The sequence below is a fragment of the Phycodurus eques genome, unplaced genomic scaffold (assembly GCF_024500275.1).
Source record: "Phycodurus eques isolate BA_2022a unplaced genomic scaffold, UOR_Pequ_1.1 contig_463, whole genome shotgun sequence".
NCBI lineage: Eukaryota > Metazoa > Chordata > Actinopteri > Syngnathiformes > Syngnathidae > Phycodurus > Phycodurus eques.
In genome coordinates, this window is record NW_026904460.1 from 3,301 (window position 1) to 22,221 (window position 18,921).

General features: G+C 44.6%; 1 protein-coding gene and 2 non-coding genes across 4 annotated transcripts; 2 read left to right on the plus strand and 1 right to left on the minus strand.

The window, feature by feature from the left end:
• Positions 1-3,921: 3,921 nt before the first annotated feature.
• Positions 3,922-3,994, minus strand: trnar-acg (transfer RNA arginine (anticodon ACG)). The gene has a single exon. It is a non-coding gene; the product is annotated as a tRNA-Arg (tRNA).
• Positions 3,995-5,388: 1,394 nt separating this feature from the next.
• On the plus strand, positions 5,389-5,460 carry trnae-cuc (transfer RNA glutamic acid (anticodon CUC)). Its single transcript has one exon. It is a non-coding gene; the product is annotated as a tRNA-Glu (tRNA).
• A 3,014-nt stretch (positions 5,461-8,474) lies between these two features.
• LOC133398900 (gastrula zinc finger protein XlCGF57.1-like) lies at positions 8,475-17,292 on the plus strand. Of its 2 annotated transcripts, none has more exons than XM_061670061.1 (3): positions 8,475-9,078; positions 14,495-14,639; positions 14,944-17,292. In XM_061670061.1, the coding sequence occupies exon 3, from the start codon at positions 14,967-14,969 to the stop codon at positions 16,680-16,682; it is 1,716 nt and encodes a 571-aa protein (XP_061526045.1). In that variant the 5' UTR covers positions 8,475-9,078; positions 14,495-14,639; positions 14,944-14,966; the 3' UTR covers positions 16,683-17,292. The 2 variants fall into 2 exon arrangements, with proteins under 2 accessions (XP_061526045.1, XP_061526048.1); XM_061670064.1 differs by having other exon boundaries at positions 14,486-14,639; positions 14,944-15,399.
• The last annotated feature ends 1,629 nt before the right edge of the window (positions 17,293-18,921 follow it).

Below are 18,921 nucleotides of genomic sequence, written 5' to 3' on the forward strand. Positions count from 1 at the left end.
CTCCTGCCGTCCACCGAGAGCCTGTATCACCTCTTCCCGAAAAGCTGCACAACACTCGTCCTGTCTCAGCTTCCACCACATGGTTCTCTTCTCTGCCTTTGTCTTCCTAATTTTCCTCCCCACCACCAGAGTCATCTTACACACCACCATCCTATGCTGTCTAGCCACACTCTCCCCTACCACTACCTTACAGTTGGTAACCTCCTTCAGATTACATCGTCTGCACAAGATGTAATCCACCTGTGTGCTTCTACCTCCGCTCTTATAGGTCACCCTATGTTCGTGCCTCTTCTGGAAAAAAGTGTTCACTACAGCCATTTGCATCCTTGTTGCAAAGTCTACCACCATCTGTCCCTCCAAGTTCCTTTCCTGGATGCCGTATTTACCCATCACTTCTTCATCACCCCTATTACCTTCACCAACATGTCCATTACAATCTGCACCAATTACGACTCTCTCTCTGACTGGGATGCTAAGAACTACATCATCTAGCTCCTTCCAGAATTTCTCTTTCACCTCTAGGTCACATCCTACCTGTGGGGCATAGCCACTAATCACATTACACATAACACCCTCAATTTCAAATTTCAGCCTCATCACTCGATCTGATACTCTTTTCACCTCCAAGACATTCTTAGCCAACTCTTCTTTTAAAATAACCCCGACTCCATTTCTCTTCCCATCGACACCATGGTAAAATAATTTAAACCCTGCCCCTAAACTTCTAGCCTTACTGCCTTTCCACCTGGTCTCCTGGACACACAATATATCAACCTTTCTCCTCATCATCATGTCAACCAACTCCCGAGATTTTCCTGTCATAGTCCCAACATTCAAAGTCCCCACATTCAGTTCTAGGCTCTGTGTTTTCCTCTTCTCTTTCTGCCGAAGAACCCGCCTTCCACCTCCTCTTCTTCTTTGACTTCGACCCACAGTAGCTGAATTTCCAACGGCGCCCCGCAGGTTGACGGCGCCGGTGGCGGACGTTGTTAACCCGGGCCACGACCGATCCGGTATGGAATTCTTTGGATGAACGCTCATATTTGTTTGGCAAGGTTTTAAGCCGGATGCCCTTCCTGACGCAACCCTCTGCATTTATCCGGGCTTGGGACCGGCCTACAGTTTGCACTGACTTGTGCCACCCATAGGGCTGCATTACATTGTGACTATGAGTCACATATTAATTAGAACATTTGAGCATTCCATGTTTTGTGTTCAACTACTAAAAGATTTGTAATTATTTTTATGTCGAAAAAGATATCAGTGTCATGGTCTGTCCCTGCAGTTCCTTTTTTGGAACTCGGGTGGCGCTTTTTGCCTCGCCTTTCCCTCCCTCTCTCTCTCCCCTACAATCAGCACCTCATCCGTCCACCTGTTCCCAATCAGCACTTTACACTGCCTGCATTTAAGCCTGCCAGATCCAGGAAGCCAGCACCAGAGTATTGACGTTCATCCGTGGTACACAGACCAACTTTCATGACTCCTCCTCGTAAGTTACTCAACTACCTGCCATCGTACTTCCCCCCCTTGTGTTCTTCTCCATCTCCAATGCTCCTTCTGCGTCTCCAGCCATGCCGCCAAGTTCTTCCACCTGCCCATGGTTCCACTTCCTACACCTTCCCTGTTCCAATGGACCACCATCGCCCCTCGGATGTCCTACCCGCTGAGCGATTAATTAATAAACCATTCTCATCTACTTCCTCCGCTTACGTTTCCTTTTGGGTCCAGTCCAACATCATAATCTGTTATACCGTGAAAATCAGAAGTCGCAGGTAAACCGACTATTCATCAAACCTGAAACCATGTCATGTGCACTTTGTTCAAATAAAGTGGAAATGCATTTGTCATGATTATTTGCCATGATGTTTTTTGGTTTGTTCATTATATCCATAGTTATTTTTATCTGATACCTTGACAAAAAAAATTGGGAAATTTCACCAGGACGTTCTAGTTTGCAGGAATTTATTTCGCAGTCACACTGGTTGAATTTTTTACTAAAAATGTAATGAATTTAAAATAAAGAAGGTCTGATTAAAGAGTGGCCGAGACGCAACTTTTGATACCTCATTTGTGGGTAGAAATTTTTTGTTTACGTTCCTTTATGTTTGCACGCGTGTGCAGAATTAAATAGCATTAAGTTTTATGATTATTATTATTATTATTATTATTATATTTTTTTGCCATTTTAACAGCCTTTTCTGCCAACGATTTGCTTCTGAAATGGAGCAGCTGAATATTTGAAGCTGAAATGTTTGGATTGGATATTTTGATGTTAAAAGTAAAATTCAAATTGAGTGTAAAAAGAAATTTCGAATTCAAATTGAGAATCTGATGGCACAGATATACTTCCACACCGAAATTTCCTCCAACACACACCTCGATCCACAATTCTACTTCCTAAGGCCCGGGACACACATCAGGATTTTTCCAATCTTAAAAGAGTTTTCATCTGCTACAGACCCCACGCATTAACAAAAAAATCAGCCATTTAACAATTTCTGTCATTTTGTCTGTGGTGTGCTCCAATAATCTGAAATGCACAACAACATACAGAAGGATTGTGTTCCACCACGGGACTGGAAACAAATCTGTAGAATGGCGATGTCGTCCATGAGGGACTTGCTTTGGAAAATACTTTTTGCTGTCTGGGTAACCCACCTTGATACAGAAAAACCATGACATCGGGTAAGACGTTTGTTTTTATTTGCGGTTGTTTCCTTGTTCCTGAGTCAGAGCGCTTCTCGATTGGCTACATTCTGATTCACTTCACAATTCACGACGTCATGACTGGGGGAGACGTTGGCTTCCACACGTGGAGATTTTTTAAGAGTCGTAAATATTTTTGGGCTCCGACCCTAATCGGTCCCGATATTCTGAATGAATCCACTCTGAACACATCTCAGATTTAAAGCAAAGCAAATGTATTTATGTAGTGCATTTCACACACAAGGTAACTAAATGTGCTTTACATGACGATAAGTATTTCAAAACAAAGAAAAAAAAATCTAACAAACATTTAAAACAAAGAGGAAAAAAATAAAGTACAATTAAAACAGTGTACGTTCTTCTGTTTCCTCTTGACATAATCTCATAGGATATTCTTTTAAAACATAATCCAGTCTGGCGTTTGAGGTCCTCGGTCGGGACAGGGCAAAACTGGGACAAAAAACAACCTGATTGAGCCTGACGTGATCTTTTCTTCACCTCAAGTATTGTCTTCATTTCCCAAATTCTCTCTTCATTGAAATGATCTTCTCTTGCTAAATGGAGGACACCTATACCTCACCTTGTGTTTATTTGCAATTTTATAAAAACTCAATTGAGATGGTGCTGCCCCACCATCACAAACGTCCGGCTGTTCTGCCCACACGGTTCGTTTGAACTGCCCCGTTATTACCCACAGCCCCCCGACAGGCCTGTCGTACTCCAAATTGTGAAGGGCGACATTGAAAAATAGAGGCGGACCGCGATAAGTGAACCGCGATATAGCGGGGGTTTACTGTACTTGGTTATTTCCCACCGTTGCAATCACATTTTCAGACTGAAGACTGATTTCAATTGGCATGAACAAATGTTGACTCAACCAGCCTACAAGACACATAAATTCTCCTTCTCCTCTTTTGATTCACAAAGTTCCTCCTCGTACTCTGCTGTCCTTCTTACAGACAATTTCATACGACGATCACAACATATTATTATGTGTTATGTATTATTATGTTATTTATAACACAACAAATAATATGATATATGATGATTTTTTTATTTCTTAACATGAGGGGTTTCCATGATGTTGGATACTGTCATGGAAAGACCTGACCGCGTTGACAGTGTTGCATGAGTTAGCGTAACACAGACATTTAAGGTGAACGTAAAAAAGACAGCATTCTGAATTGGGTTTAATACCACATGCAAAACTGCACACGAGCTAGCCAGGAGTTGAACCTAGAATCTTCTGATCCGTAGTCAGATGCGTTATCCATTGCGCCACTAGCCCCACAAAAGTATGGGCCCTCTCCAAGCCCCTTTGGAGGATTTTCACTGTCCCACGTAAACGATTCAAACGGCAGCACTAAAAAAAGCAATTGCAGGGTTTCATTCCTGCTGTGACCTGGATTCGAACCAGGGTTGCTGCGGCCACAACGCAGAGTACTAACCGTTTTACGATCACGGATTGGGGTGCTGGAACCTGGCACGAAAGTTGTCTGTCTAAAACTGTTGGCTGCAGCAAGGCTGAAAGGAAAACCTGCAGGATGCTGAGCCAGGACGACAGTGAATTCATGTGAAGGGCATAATAGGCTTTAAACTGTCGATCAAGTGAATCATCTCAACATTTTACTGTATTGATACGAATATTAATTAACATTTAATACAGATTACCATTTCAACCGCTTTTATGCTCACATCTTGTGTGGTGATGAAATGCGACACTCATGTCACTCTCCACTTTATCATATTTTTGTATTATATAAAATATTAATTGAAGCCATAATTTATTCACAATTAGACAGAATCATGATTATGTTTGCAACTTAACATTATGCAGAATCATTTTGATCCCATGACATAATAGACTTCAATAACTGTCCCTCATAATGTTCTTGACAACATTTTTAAAATATAGAAATTCATATTGGGACAAATTGTTCTGGAAGTGAAGTTTTATAAGTTGGCAGTTTCCGACACCCGATTGGTTTGTATACGATCCACCCAGGGACTACGAATTTAGATGGCGAGGCTCCCGGTGAACACAACCGAAGAACACATTTTGTTCCTCCTGCCTTGAAACAAAGCCCCGAATACGAACCAATGAGCGGTGACCGTGATTTCATCCTTTTTGCTGTTTCCACTGTATGCGTAATACAATTGCCTCCCCAGTACGGCAGCCTTACACACGGCATCTCTACGGGTCGGGTTATTGCTGCTTCCTGTTCCATTCTCTTCCTTCTCCCCCAATAAGAGCACCACATCTTCCTCCTCCTCCTTGTTCTCCAAGACCAGCACCACCTCTTCACTGCCACCACGGGGTCACCCAGTCCCTCAATAACCCCTCTGCTCGTGACCTCAACCCCTGATGCTGCTGCTAATCACAACAAAACAGTAATCATCACAGCAAGAGTTATGTTCTTAATACACAAAGACAATCCATGTAAGAAAATGCCATAAATTACAAACCTACACACACCCACTTTGAGGGTTTACGCTTTCTTATGTCAAAGTAAACCCGCTCATTTGTTCACATATCAAATAATCACAGAGACAACAAGAATCAACGATGCTTGCAATCCATCCATCCATCCAAAGAAAAGATCTGTCAATCTTTGCACATTTTGGTTCACGTCCGGTGTTGGGGCAGGGGGGCGGATTAACAATTATTGACTATACCAGAAGTCCCTGGTGGTCTAGTGGTTAGGATTCGGCGCTCTCACCGCCGTGGCCCGGGTTCGATTCCCGGTCAGGGAACATTAATCCTGAAACGTATTTGGTCATGTGTTGCTCAACATTGACTGTTATTTGCATTGACCTGGGTTTGATCCTCTTTCATGCAAGCCAGTGCAAACTGAAGGCTGTTCCCAATCCTGGATATATGCAGAGGGTTGTGTCAGGAAGGGCATCTTACAACAAGGGCTGACAACTTTGCCAAACAAAGGTGAGTGTTCATCCAAAGAATTCTGTACTGGATCAGTTGTGGCTCACAAAAAACAGTTAAGCGCTAACGACTCTAAATCAGTCTGGCATGCATTCCAATCGCTGACTAATTACAAGCGACCATCCCCCCAAGCTGAGGACAATAGCACACTAGCCAACGACTTGAATACCTTCTACTGCAGATTTGAAAAGGACACTTTCACACCCCACACCCATCCGGCCGAACCACCGACCACAATCACACCACCGACTTCTACGTTAACCATCCATGAACAGGATGTGAGACGCATCTTCAAACAACAAAAGATAAACAAAGCGGCAGGCCCAGACCATGTGTCCCCATCCTGCCTCAAAGTCTGCGCGGACCAGCTCGCTCCAGTCTTCACACAGCAATTCGATAAATCTCTGGAACTGTGCGACGTACCATCCTGTTTCAAACGCTCCACCATCATTCCAGTCCCTAAGAAACCTGCAATCTCGGGTCTAAATGACTACAGGCCTGTCTCCTTGACATCTGTGGTCATGAAGTCCTTTGAACGTTTCGTGCTGGACCGCCTCGAGAGCGTCACAGGCCCCCTGCTGGACCCCCTGCAGTTTGCCTACCGAGCAAACAGGTCTGCGGATGATGCAGTCAACATGGGACTGCACTTCATCCTAGAACACCTCGACAGTGCAGGGACCTACGTGAGGATCCTGTTCGTGGACTTCAGCTCAGCGTTGAACACCATCATCCCTGAACTCCTTTCCTCCAAGCTTCTCCAGCTCAGCGTCTCACCTGCCATCTGCCAGTGGATTTACAGATTTCTGACGGGCAGGACACAGCAGGTCAAGCTGGGGGAAGCCACCTCATCCACACGTAGCATCAGCACTGGGGCGCCCCAAGGTTGTGTCCTCTCTCCGCTGCTCTTCTCTCTCTACACGAACGACTGCACCTCAACGCACCTGACTGTCAAACTCCTAAAGTTTGCAGATGACACTGTCATCGGCCTCATCACTGTCATCGGCCTCATCAAGGACGGTGACGAGTCTGCATATCGACAGGAAGAGGAGCGGCTGGAGCTGCGGTGCGGTCGACACAACCTGGAGCTGAACACGCTCAAGACTGTAGAGATGATCGTGGACTTCAGGAGGCATCCTTTGCCACAGCTGCCTTGTGTCAACCGTCGAGACCTTCCAGTTCCTGGGAATCACAGTCTCTCAGAACCTGAAGTGGGCGACCAACATCAACTCCGTCCTCAAAAAGGCCCAGCAGAGGATGTACTTCCTGCGGCTTCTGAGAAAGCACGGCCTGCCACGGGAGCTGCTGAAGCAGTTCGACACAGCGGTCATCGAATCAGTCCTGTGTTCTTCCATCACAGTCTGGTTTGGTGCTGCTACAAAAAAGGACAAACTCCGACTGCAATGGACAATGAAAACTGCTGAAAGGATTGTCGGTACCTCCCTACGCACCCTTGAGGACTTGCACGCTGCCAGAACTAAGACAAGAACGTGCAGAATCACCTCGGACCCTCCACATCCTGGTCACTGGCTCTTCCGGCTCTTTCCCTCAGGTCGGCGCTACCGATCAATGCAAACTAGAACTAGCAGACATTCCAACAGCTTCTTCCCTCTTGCGATCAACTTCTTAAACACCTAATCTACAATTCCATTACAACATGCTGCCAATTTTTTCTCTTGAGTTTGTTGTCACATTTCTGTGGGGCCAATTATACATTACTCGTGCACTCACTGTAGTTGTCTCGCCGCGCTGCACTATTTGCATATCTGCTGTTGACCAATACTGGCCACTCATGCCAGGGTCACATCTGCTCCATTTGCACACTGACTGAGGAGTATCTGCAACATTTGCACAATCAACATTGTCCCAGATTATCGCACGACTCGCTTGAAGTCTCGGCGCCCTTTGCACAACGGTCATTGCACCGGACTATTGCAATATTAGTCTTTCGAACTGCTCTAAGTGCTAGAGGACTCTGCATCTTTTTGCACAATTGTCACCAAAAAAAAATTGGACCGGCATTACCAGATAACTAGCAACCTTTTATTGCTCAGTGACTGTTTTTCTTAATGTCTTTATGTCTCAAAACTGTTCTCTGTCAATTGACAGAGAACACTTTGTCTAGTCTGTTGTCGTACAAGAGCGGCTCCAACTACTGGAGAACATTTCCTTGTGTGTTTTTTGGACATACTTGGCAAAATAAAGATGATTCTGATTCTGGCATTTGGGTGGGACCTCGTTGGCAGTGTCCCCCAGAATTGGACGAGTGTTGCGATACCAATGGGATTATCTTGGAGCGGCTGTGGCTCAGTAGGTAGAGCCACAGCGAGCTACACAGAGTGTAACTCGTTCAAATCCTGGCTACGACTGTGTGCATCTCGAAGGGACCTTGGGCAAGACACTGAACCCTAATTTGCTCCCAGTGGCCCTGGCAGTACCTTGCATGGCAGCAGTTGCCCGTTGGTGTATGAATGTGTGTTTGTGAGTCAGTAAAGTGCTTTGGGCACTGTGATGGTCTAGATAAAGCGCTATATCAGTGCAGTCCATTTACCATTTATTTTTTATAATTTTTTTCAAAAAAGATAAACTTGCAGTCATGTATGCAGATATGAATTTAAAAAAAATTCATGCATCTCAAGATTGGAATTAAACTTGCTGGTTACATTCCTGGTTGCGTATATATTTACGTAATTATTTTAAATCTGAAGCATTGACATCCCGATTATTGTCAGGCTTTTATTTTGAAGGAGGCTTTCGCCGCTCGTCGGTGGTTTATTACCGTAATGCCTCGTATGAACAAAATGAGGGGCGGCTGGCTTGACTTCTTCACGAGTGGAGGCTGGCCTCCCAGTCAACTGGAATTGGTCGAGTTTCGTCTTTATTCCACCTGCATGTTCTTTATCTCGGTTTTATCCAGTATATTTGATACATAAACTTAGTTTGAAATGATCGCAGCAAACTATCAAATCCAACCTCCTGCGTTTCCGCATGCGCTTCCGTCATTGCCAGCAACTTCCGCTCCAGATCGACTTTCGTGCACTTTTGTTCGAGCAAATGAATTTGCTCCACTAATTAATTCTTCCCGAATGAGTTGCGAACGGATTGAAACCTCGACACAGTGCGTCCTTCACCACTTTCAAGAAGTAAAACATCATTTCAATCTTCGTGTGCGGATAAACTCGTCTTGGTGGTGCACGTCGAAGCTTCTCGGCCTAGTTAGCTTAGCTTAGCTCGCTAGCCGCTCACAAAGAGACGCGTTTGTCAGCAACGCATCGCAAATTCGAGATCGCCTGTGATGATCGTGTGCAAAATCTGTGCAAGAACGACAGCAAAGTACGAGAAGGAACTTTCTGGAACGAAAGAGAAGGACGAGCCACGACGTCAACTTGTGGACGCTGTTCGCATGCAGCCTCGTGTTGTGTTACACAGAGCAGGTTTGGACTCTTCCTACTCTCACTTGTTGAGTTCCGAACTACTTTCTGTATCCAATCGTTTCAGCTTGAGCTCACAAAATGTTTTTGGGTAGACAGCAGAATTATTGGTTCCATTTATCACAGCAAGTCTTTCGGGTCCTGAAGGAGCAAAACAGCCCCAGACCATCACACTACCACCACCATGTTTTCCTTGATGTATGAGGTCCTTTTTCTGAAATGCGGTATTAATTTCACGCCAGATGTCATGGGACGCACACCCTCCAAAAAGTTCAACTATTGTCTCGTCAGACCACAGAGTATTTTCCCAAAAGTCTTGGAGACAATCAAGATGGCTTCTGGCAAAATTGAGACGAGTCTTCATTTTCTTTTTGCTCAGCAGTGCTTTTCGTCTGCCATGCAGGCCATTTGTGCCCAGTCTCTTACTTATGGTGGAGTCACGATGATTGACCTTAACTGAGGCAAGTGAGGCCTGCAGTTCTTTGGATGTTGTTGTGACCTCTCGGATGAGTCGTCGCCGCGCTCTTTGGGTCATTTTGGTCGGCCGGCCGCTCCTGGGAAGGTTCGCCGCTGTTCTCGCCATTTGTGGATAATGGCCATCAGTGAGAAATAAATAACACAACCGTTTTTTTCCCCATGGGATTATAAAATAAGTATCTTTAATGAATTATGATTGAAGTCTATCGCTGAGACATTTCTCGCAGGTGGGCTGGCGCTATTTCAGTGTGGCACAAACGCGCGGATAAGCTAAACGGAACTACGATAGGAACAAACGTCCATCCAGTGATTCCGTTCAGTACGTTCACGCGAACGATTTGTTCGTTTGAACGAGTCATTGTTGAACGACACAACACTGAGACACTCGGGCAGTGGGAGACAAATTCAAACGTGCAGTAAGTTGAACACAAACAAGTTACGAATGTTTAAAATTAACTTCAAGTTTTAGCCATTGTCTTTTAGCTCAAAATTTGGCATTTTGTTGACGTTATAACAATAAATCGGTTGCGAATCTAATCAAATGTGCCAACTGGATGGTAAAAGGGGTTCTTGCATTAATTTTGATGTGACACGAAAACTCGCTATGGTGGGTTTTCATTCACTATTTAGGCTTACCAAAGTTGCATAAATGACTCCAGTTAGTAGTGCCTCATATTAAAAGAAGTTTATCTGTGCACTTAAACCAAGTAAAATCCTTGCAATACAGAATATGAAGTCTCGGAGGGCAAAATCTCTGTGGAAAAAATGTCACACAATTTGCCACTCAGCATGGAAACGGAAGACTCATGCTAATTGAAATCATGCAAATTGTAAAGATCTGTAAATATGAACAAAGGTGTACAATAATATTCAATAGTGTGTCACTTTTTGACAGGCCATTTCCCTTTTTTATTGCAAAGGAAACAAAAATTAAAATGACCATATTCTATTTGTGAACATACAACTTTGGCTTTAGTAACATAAATAGCTAATAAAGTCTTGATTGTGAATCAATTTGAGTGTCTTGAAGCTTTTGAAAGTCGCAATTATTGTACTTTCCGTTTTGTGCAATTACGTTCCTACCAGTTTTCTCCGAGTTCTCTGGTTTCCTCCCACATTCCAAAAATATGCGTGGTTTGTTGACTGAAGACTCTAAATTGTCCATAGGCGTGAATGTGAGTGCCAATGGTTGGTTGTCTATATGTGCCATGCGATTGGCCGGCGACCAGTTCAGGGTGTACCCGCCTGTCGCCCGAAGTCAGCTGAGATAGGTGCCAGCACACCCGTGACGCGAGTGAGGATAAGCGGTTCAGAAAATGGATGGATGGACCTTCTGACCATAAAGCTTTTCCAGATTGTTTCTTTTGTTAGATCTATTGAATTCGGTGAGGGCTAAATTAAGTTACATTACACATTGTGAATACATCGAAAGAACACGTCAAGATTTGGCTATCGGCTCCATCGATGAATGTTGCAGGAGTGTAATTAATTGTCATAAATCCTAGAATCACATTCGCAACTGCCAGTGAGGTCTGCGGGTGGGAAAAAAAGAGCACCAAGCAACAACATCTGGTGCACCATTGAGCGCAAATGGTCAGTGTCGTATCTGCAAGTGGCGACATTTTGAGTCAAGTGCTGTCGGTTAAAAAAAAAAAAAAAAAAAAAGATTGCGAGTGGCGAAGTTTGTCAAAAAATGGAATATGGTAATCCAGTACTTGTGTCTCCTATCGAGGGGTCTTCATTTTCATCTTCATTTTAGTTCTGATCTAAGCTCATAAATGTACAGCCATGATTGGCTGATGTTTTTTTTTGTTCATAATTAAAAGAAATGCTCAGAAGAAAAAATGCAAAGTTTAAACTGAAATTACTTTCTTATATTTTTAGTTTTCTGCCCAATGTGAATTTCAGAAATAAAAGTAGATTTTCTAAAAAGAAAAATAAGTGGATGTTCATTTTTAAGTGGAATTGCTTTTTTTTTTTTTCTTGTGTATTCATAATTGATCTTTTTATCTGAATACCCGAATATTTTATTACAATTTTAGTAGGATACTCGAACACGAAACTATTTGATACCTAAAGCCCGAATATTTTCAGAGGCGTATGTGAACGTAAATAGGAATGTACTCATAAATTTTGGTGAAGATTAGACGGCATTTTTGGACATAAAGCAACGTAACTCATGTTATATGTGGCAGGAAGTGGCTATATCGTCTTCCCTCAAGGAAGCATTTCAACGGGCGATTTTTGAAAACAGCAACCCTTCCCAACATGTTTCACAATCACGACACCACCACCGATACGAGATCAACAATTACCACTTGGACTTCTGTCACCACCATCAGAATCAGAATCATCTTTATTTGCCAAGTATGTCCAAAACACACAAGGAATTTGTCTCCGGTCATTGGAGCCGCTCTAGTACAACAGACAGTCAATTTACAGAACACTTTGGAGACAGAAAGACATTGACAAAAAAACAATTGTGCCTCCAGCACTTAGAGCAGTTCGAATGACTAATATTGCAATAGTCCGGTGCAAGGACCGTTGTGCAAAGGGCGCCGAGACTTCAAGGAGTGTATGCGGTTTAAAGTGACGAGTCGTGCGATCATCTGGGACAATGTCGATTGTGCAAATGTTGCAGATACTCCTCAGTCAGTGTGCAAATGGAGCAGATGCTACTCTGGCATGAGTGGCCAGTATATGCAAATAGTGCAGCATGGCGAGACAACTACAGTGAGTGCACGAGTAATACATAATTGGCCCCAACAGAAATGTGACAACGAACTCAAGTCAAAAAAATTGCCAGCATGTTGTAATGGAATTGTAGGTTAGGTGTTTAAGAAGTTGATCGCAAGAGGGAAGAAGCTGTTGGAATGTCTACTAGTTCTAGTTTGCGTTGATCGGTAGCGCCTACCTGAGGGAAGGAGCCGGAAGAGCCGGTGACCGGGGTGCGGAGGGTCCGAGAGGATTTTGCACGCCCTTGTCTTAGTTCTGGCAGCGTGCAAGTCCTCAAGGGTGGGTAGGGGGGCTACCGACAATCCTTTCAGCAGTTTGATTGTCCGTTGCAGTCGGAGTTTGTCCTTTTTTGTAGCAGCACCGAACCAGACTGTGATGGAAGAACACAGGACCGATTCGATGACCGCTGTGTAGAACTGTCTCAGCAGCTCCGGTGGCAGGCCGTGCTTTCTCAGAAGCCGCAGGAAGTACATCCTCTGCTGGGCCTTTTTGAGGACGGAGTTGATGTTGTTCGCCCACTTCAGGTCCTGAGAGATTGTAATTCCCAGGAACTTGAAGGTCTCGACGGTGTGTGACGGTTGACACACTACGGTTCCAACTGCAGCCCCAATTCCAATGAAGTTGGGACGTTGTGTTAAACATAAATAAAAACAGAATACAATGATCTGCAAATCATGTTCAAGCTATATTGAATTGAATACACGACAAAGACAAGCTATTTAGTGTTCAAACTGATAAACTTTGTGCCTCTGGATTGGCAGACTGGGGTGGTGGTCCCCCTTTTTAAGAAGGGGACCGGAGGGTGTGTTCCAACTACAGGGGGATCACACTCCTCAGCCTCCCTGGTAAGGTCTATTCAGGGGTGCTGGAGAGGAGGGTCCGTTGGGAAGTCGAATCTCAGATTCAGGAGGAGCAGTGTGGTTTTCATTCTGGCCCTGGAACAGTGGACCAGCTCTCCACCCTCGGCAGGGTCCTCGAGGGTGCATGGGAGTTCGCCCAACCAGTCTACATGTGTTTTGTGGACTTGGAGAAGGCGTTCGACCGTGTCCCTCGGGGGTGTCCTGTGGGGGGGGGCTTCGGGAGTATGGGGTACCGAACCCCCTGATACGGGCTGTTCGGTCCCTGTACGACCGGAATCAGAGTTTGGTCCGCATATCCGGCAGTAAGTCGGACGCGTTTCCGGTGAGAATTGGACTCCGCCAAGGCTGCCCTTTGTCACGATTCTGTTCATAACTTTTATGGACAGAATTTCTAGGCGCAGCCGAGGCGTAGAGGGGGTCCGGTTTGGTGGCCTCAGTATTGCATCTCTGCTTTTTGAAGATGATGTGGTTCTGTTGGCTTCATCAAGCCGTGACCTCCAACTCTCCCTGGAGCAGTTCGCAGCCGAGTGTGAAGCGGCTGGGATGAGAATCAGCAACTCCAAATCTGAGACCATGGTCCTCAGTCGGAAAAGGGTGGCTCTCCAGGTCGGGGATGAGATCCTTCCCCAAGTGGAGGAGTTCAAGTATCTTGGGGTCTTGTTCATGAGTGAGGGAAAAATGGAACGGGAGATCGGTGCAGCGTCTGCAGTGATGCGGACTTTGTATTGATCCGTTGTGGTAAAGAAGGAGCTAAGCCGAAAGGCGAAGCTCTCGATTTACCGGTCGATCTACGTTCCTACCCTCGCCTATGGTCACGAGCTGTGGGTCGTGACCGAAAGAACAAGATCCAGGATACAAGCGGATGAAATGAGTTTCCTCCGCAGGATGTCCGGGCTCTCCCTTAGAGATAGGGTGAGAAGCTCGGTCATCTGGGAGGATCTCAGAGTAGAGCCGCTGCTCCTTCACATCGAGAAGAGCCAGATTAGGTGGCTCGGGGCATCTGATTCGGATGCCTCCCGGACGCCTCCCCGGTGAGGTGTTCCGGGCACGTCCCACCGGGGACGACCCAGGACACGCTGGCGAGACTACATCCTTCGGCTGGCCTGGGAAAGCCTCGGGATCCCACCGGAAGAGCTGGATGAAGTGGCTGGGGAGAGGGAAGTCTGGGCGTCCCTGCTAAAGCTACTGCCCCTGCGACCCGACCTCGGATAAGCGGTAGAAAATGGATGGATGGATGGATGGATGGAAAGTGTTTAACCCACAGTGTCCACATTGTAATCTCGATGTCATTGTTTCACATCTGATTTGCACTTGCTTTTGTCATCCCTCCAACGTAGAGCGGAAAGTGTTGCGATCGTCGTGTGAAAATGTGTGCAAGGACAGCAGAGTACGAGGAGGAACTTTGGGGCCCAAAAGAGGAGAAGGAGCCACAACGTCAACTGCTGGACGCTGCGTTCAATCTGCAGCCTCGAATTGTGCTACACAGAGCAGGTGGGTTCACTTCTCTCTCACTGGTTTTATGAATTACATTCTAATTTTCATATTATTCCTGGTGTTTTCTGATGAGCACTGTCTGACGTTACAATTTTTTTTTTTTTTTAAATAATATCAAATAGCGTGTAGTGTGATGGCATCCCCTCATGATGATGTGGATTGAGGGTTGTAGGCCAAATTTCAGAAGATCTGAAAGGCTCGTGGCCATTGTTGCATGATCAAAGTGTAACAGTGTTCCACAACCTACACGACGTGTTTGGAAAATTGCCAGCAAGATTTTTGCCCTTTTTGTGTCTTGTAGTCTAGTTGAGGAAACATTTGTTCATGCCAAGTCAAATCAGTCTTCAATGGTGGGAAGTAACCAAGTACAGTAGAGAGGAAGAGCAGGAGAAAATCATCAAGGTTCCATCCACTGGTGTCCCTTTGAAGAGTGAAGATGAAGGTCGAAGTGAGGAGAGACGAGGGGCGGAGCCACCAAACGGCAACAGCTCAAGTGACGGAGACCACTGTGGAGGATCACAAACAGACGGTGATGATGATGATGATGATGTTGATGAACAGTTGGAAGGTGATATGACATGTCACACTGCCAATAAATGCTGGAAATGTTCTAAATGTAGGAAAACATTTGCTTCTAAGAGCAATTTCAAACGACACATGAAAATACACACTGGAGAGAAGCCCTTTGCATGCTCAGTTTGTGGGCAAAGATTCTCCCGAAAGGGAAGCTTAAAAATACACGCAAGAACACACACTGGTGAGAAACCTTTTGGATGCTTAGTTTGTGGGCAAAGGTTCTCTGTGAAGAGTGGCTTAAAAATACACACAAGAACACACACTGGTGAGAAACCTTTTGGATGCTTAGTTTGTGGGCAAAGGTTCTCTTTGAAGAGTTGCTTAACAATACACACAAGAACACACGCCGGTGAGAAGCCTTTTGCCTGCTCAGTTTGTGGTCAAAGATTCACACAGAAGGGATACTTAAAAAGTCACACAAGAACGCACACTGGTGAGAAACCTTTTGCATGCTCAGTTTGTGGTCAAAGATTCTCCCAAAAGGGAACCTTAAAAAGTCACACAAGAACGCACACTGGTGAGAAACCTTTTGCCTGCTCAGTTTGTGGTCAAAGTTTCTCTGAAAAGGGAACTTTAATAACACACACAAGAACTCACACTGGTGAGAAACCTTTTGCTTGCTCAGTTTGTGGTCAAAGATTCTCCATAAAGAAAAACTTAAAAATACACACAAGAACACACACTGGTGAGAAACCTTTTGCCTGCACAGTTTGTGGTCAAACTTTCTCTCAGAAGGGAACATTAAAAGGTCACACAAGAACGCACACTGGTGAGAAACCTTTTGCATGCTCAGTTTGTGGTCAAAGATTCTCCATAAAGAAAAGCTTAAAAATACACACAAAAACACACACTGGTGAGAAACCTTTTGTATGCTCAGTTTGTGGGCAAAGGTTCTCTCGAAAGGGACATTTGACACGTCACACAAGAACACACACTGGAGAGAAGCCTTTTTCCTGCTCAGGTTGTGGTCAAAGATTCTCCATCAAGAACAACTTAAAAATACACACAAGAACACACACTGGTGAGAAACCTTTTGCCTGCACAGTTTGTGGTCAAAGGTTCTCTGTGAAGAGTTACTTAAAAATACACACACGAACCCACACTGGTGAGAAACCTTTTGTATGCTCGGTTTGTGGTCAAAGATTCTCTCGTAAGGGAACCTTAAAAGGTCACACAAGAACGCACACTGGTGAGAAACCTTTTGCATGCTCAGTTTGTGGTCAAAGATTCTCCATAAAGAAAAGCTTAAAAAAACACACAAGAACGCACACTGGTGAGAAACCTTTTGCATGCTCAGTTTGTGGGCAAAGGTTCTCTCGAAAGGGACATTTGACACGTCACGCAAGAACACACACTGGAGAGAAGCCTTTTTCCTGCTCAGGTTGTGGTCAAAGATTCTCTCGTAAGGCTCTGGTTAAGACACACAAGTGTCCTGGTGAGACAAGCAGTGATCAAGAAGAATAACTGAAATATCACACAGCCATAAGTATTCAGACCCCAACAAAGGGTCGGAATACTTATGGCTGTGTGATATTTCACTTTTTCTTTTTTCATAAATCAGCAAAAATTTCAACCATTATTATTTTTTCTGTCAATATGGGGTGCTGTGTGTACATTAATGAGGGAAAAAAATGAAGTGATTTTAGCAAATGGAAGATATACAACGTAATACCAGCTTGAACAAGGCAGTGTTTAGAAACTCTAGCAATTTCCTGAAAAGTTGTCATTTTGAAGGTGAGGGGATTCCACCTGACAGCTGCGATATACAAATATGACCAATGACTGCCACTTCATAGTATGGTACATTCCTTTTCCCACACCAGCTATGCCAGTGCTTTTCAATTTTCTATTGTGTTGATGAAAAAGGGGTGTTCGAAAGGGAATTAGTTATTTACCAATTGCTCCAAAATGTATTGATATTATTGGAAATGAGTGCCAATTTCATTTTCTTGAGCATGCATGCATTTTGTCCAATGTTTTAGTGATGTCAATATCAAATAAATGAATGATTGATTGAAATAGACTGTAAAAAAAAACTGACTTTTGGTGCTAAACTGTAACGTGTATTTGTGATCCTGAATAAAGTACACTGCTTAAAACAGTGAGGGTGACTCCATTTACTTGTACATCAAATCCATTTTCCCCATTGAAAAGAATTGAAAAAGAATTGTTTCCTCAGTACCCAGTAAATATTGAATTCATGTTTGACATTTTAAGTGTTTTAAAGGAAACATTCTGATACTGTCCTTGAATTTTTACGAAAGAAAAAAATGCCGACATTAACTGCCATGATCTTTGCATTGAAAAATAGCAGAACTGAAAGTTGAAAACCAACAGGTTTAAGAAGTATTTGGTAGCCTTCACGCAAAAAAATGTACATTTTGCTTCCCAGCTGAAAGGAGTTTGCAGTTTAGAAGATCACCGCAAGCTGCAATTTTATATTGAGTGACCGTCTCGAGCTCGTTCCATGTCGTTGTCGTGTGTTGCCAAAATGTAAAGTAATGGACACCAATGTCATGGACACGCTCTCGCCCAAAGGCATTGACCCCCAAACCCCGGACTGAGCTACATTGCTGTCGCCGCTCCCCCGCCGAGACAGACGGCCACGGGGATGCTACATTTAACTTCGCACACGGACGCTAAATGAATTACCAGCCAGTCCCAAGTAGCTCATCAAAGCTGCGATACGGACACTGGTTTCTCACTCGGACGCTAAGTCAATTAACTTTCACCCCCAGCCAGCCTGAAGTGTCTCATCAACAAAGACTTTTTTGGGGGGGGACGCCGGCTTGATCACCAAGAAGGTGAGGAACCCGCTGTTTGCTGGCTCGCGTTCGACCAACTTGCCGAAGACTGGCTTAGCCAGGAAGCCATGAGGTGGCGAGGAACCATCGGACCCCTCCCCGCCGCAGGGCATCCTGCCAGCGCTCCGAGCTCCCCTTTCGGGTGCCCGGGCAAACTCCGTCGGGAATGAAGCGGGCAGCGCACGTCCGCTCCGAACGTCTTGCGAATAGCGACATACGGGCTCCGGCCGCCCTGCCTGGGTAAATTTTTAATCCCGCTCTCCTTTTTTCCCCCCTTCCTTTTCCGCCAAATCCACCTGTTCCCCGTGCAGACCAGACCGGCCAAACATCCGGGAAATCGACCAGCCTGCGTAAATTCTGTTCCATCCAAAGTAATTCCAGCTTGTGGTCTACTGAAAGTACAGATTAGTGCATATTTGTGTTTAGATGAACAAGAACAGGAACCCCCAGCTATATGCATTGTCAATACACGCTCATTCCACCCTCACATCACAAGCTCAGCCAATGTTTGTCCTTCGTTTGCTTTTTCCTGCCTTGTTTCCTTGTAGATTCCCCCTGGTAAGAGATCATGAAATCTTCTATAAAAATTCACTACCTGTAGCATTTGTGTGTGTTTGGGTTCGACAAAAGACCTCTGGCTATCGAGAACTCATCTAATTTCTGCAGCAAACTTCAGATTACAAGACAGATAAAAGGTTTGTCGTCGCTTTCTCCTAAATTTTATTCGACGAAAGTGACGCGGTGCCCTTCACGAGACAAATTTATTTATAACGCTGAAACAGAAATCATGCTTTCCTTTGTTTTCTGTTTTACTGCAATTTCCACACAATTTATGACGTACGCCATACAGAGAATCACATTTTCTGTTGACATGGCAATATTCTCACTCTGCTTTTTAT

Bases quoted from the DNA above. Each gene is read 5' to 3' on its own strand.
- LOC133398900 (XM_061670061.1), top strand. From the start codon at position 14,967: ATGCCAAGTCAAATCAGTCTTCAATGGTGGGAAGTAACCAAGTACAGT.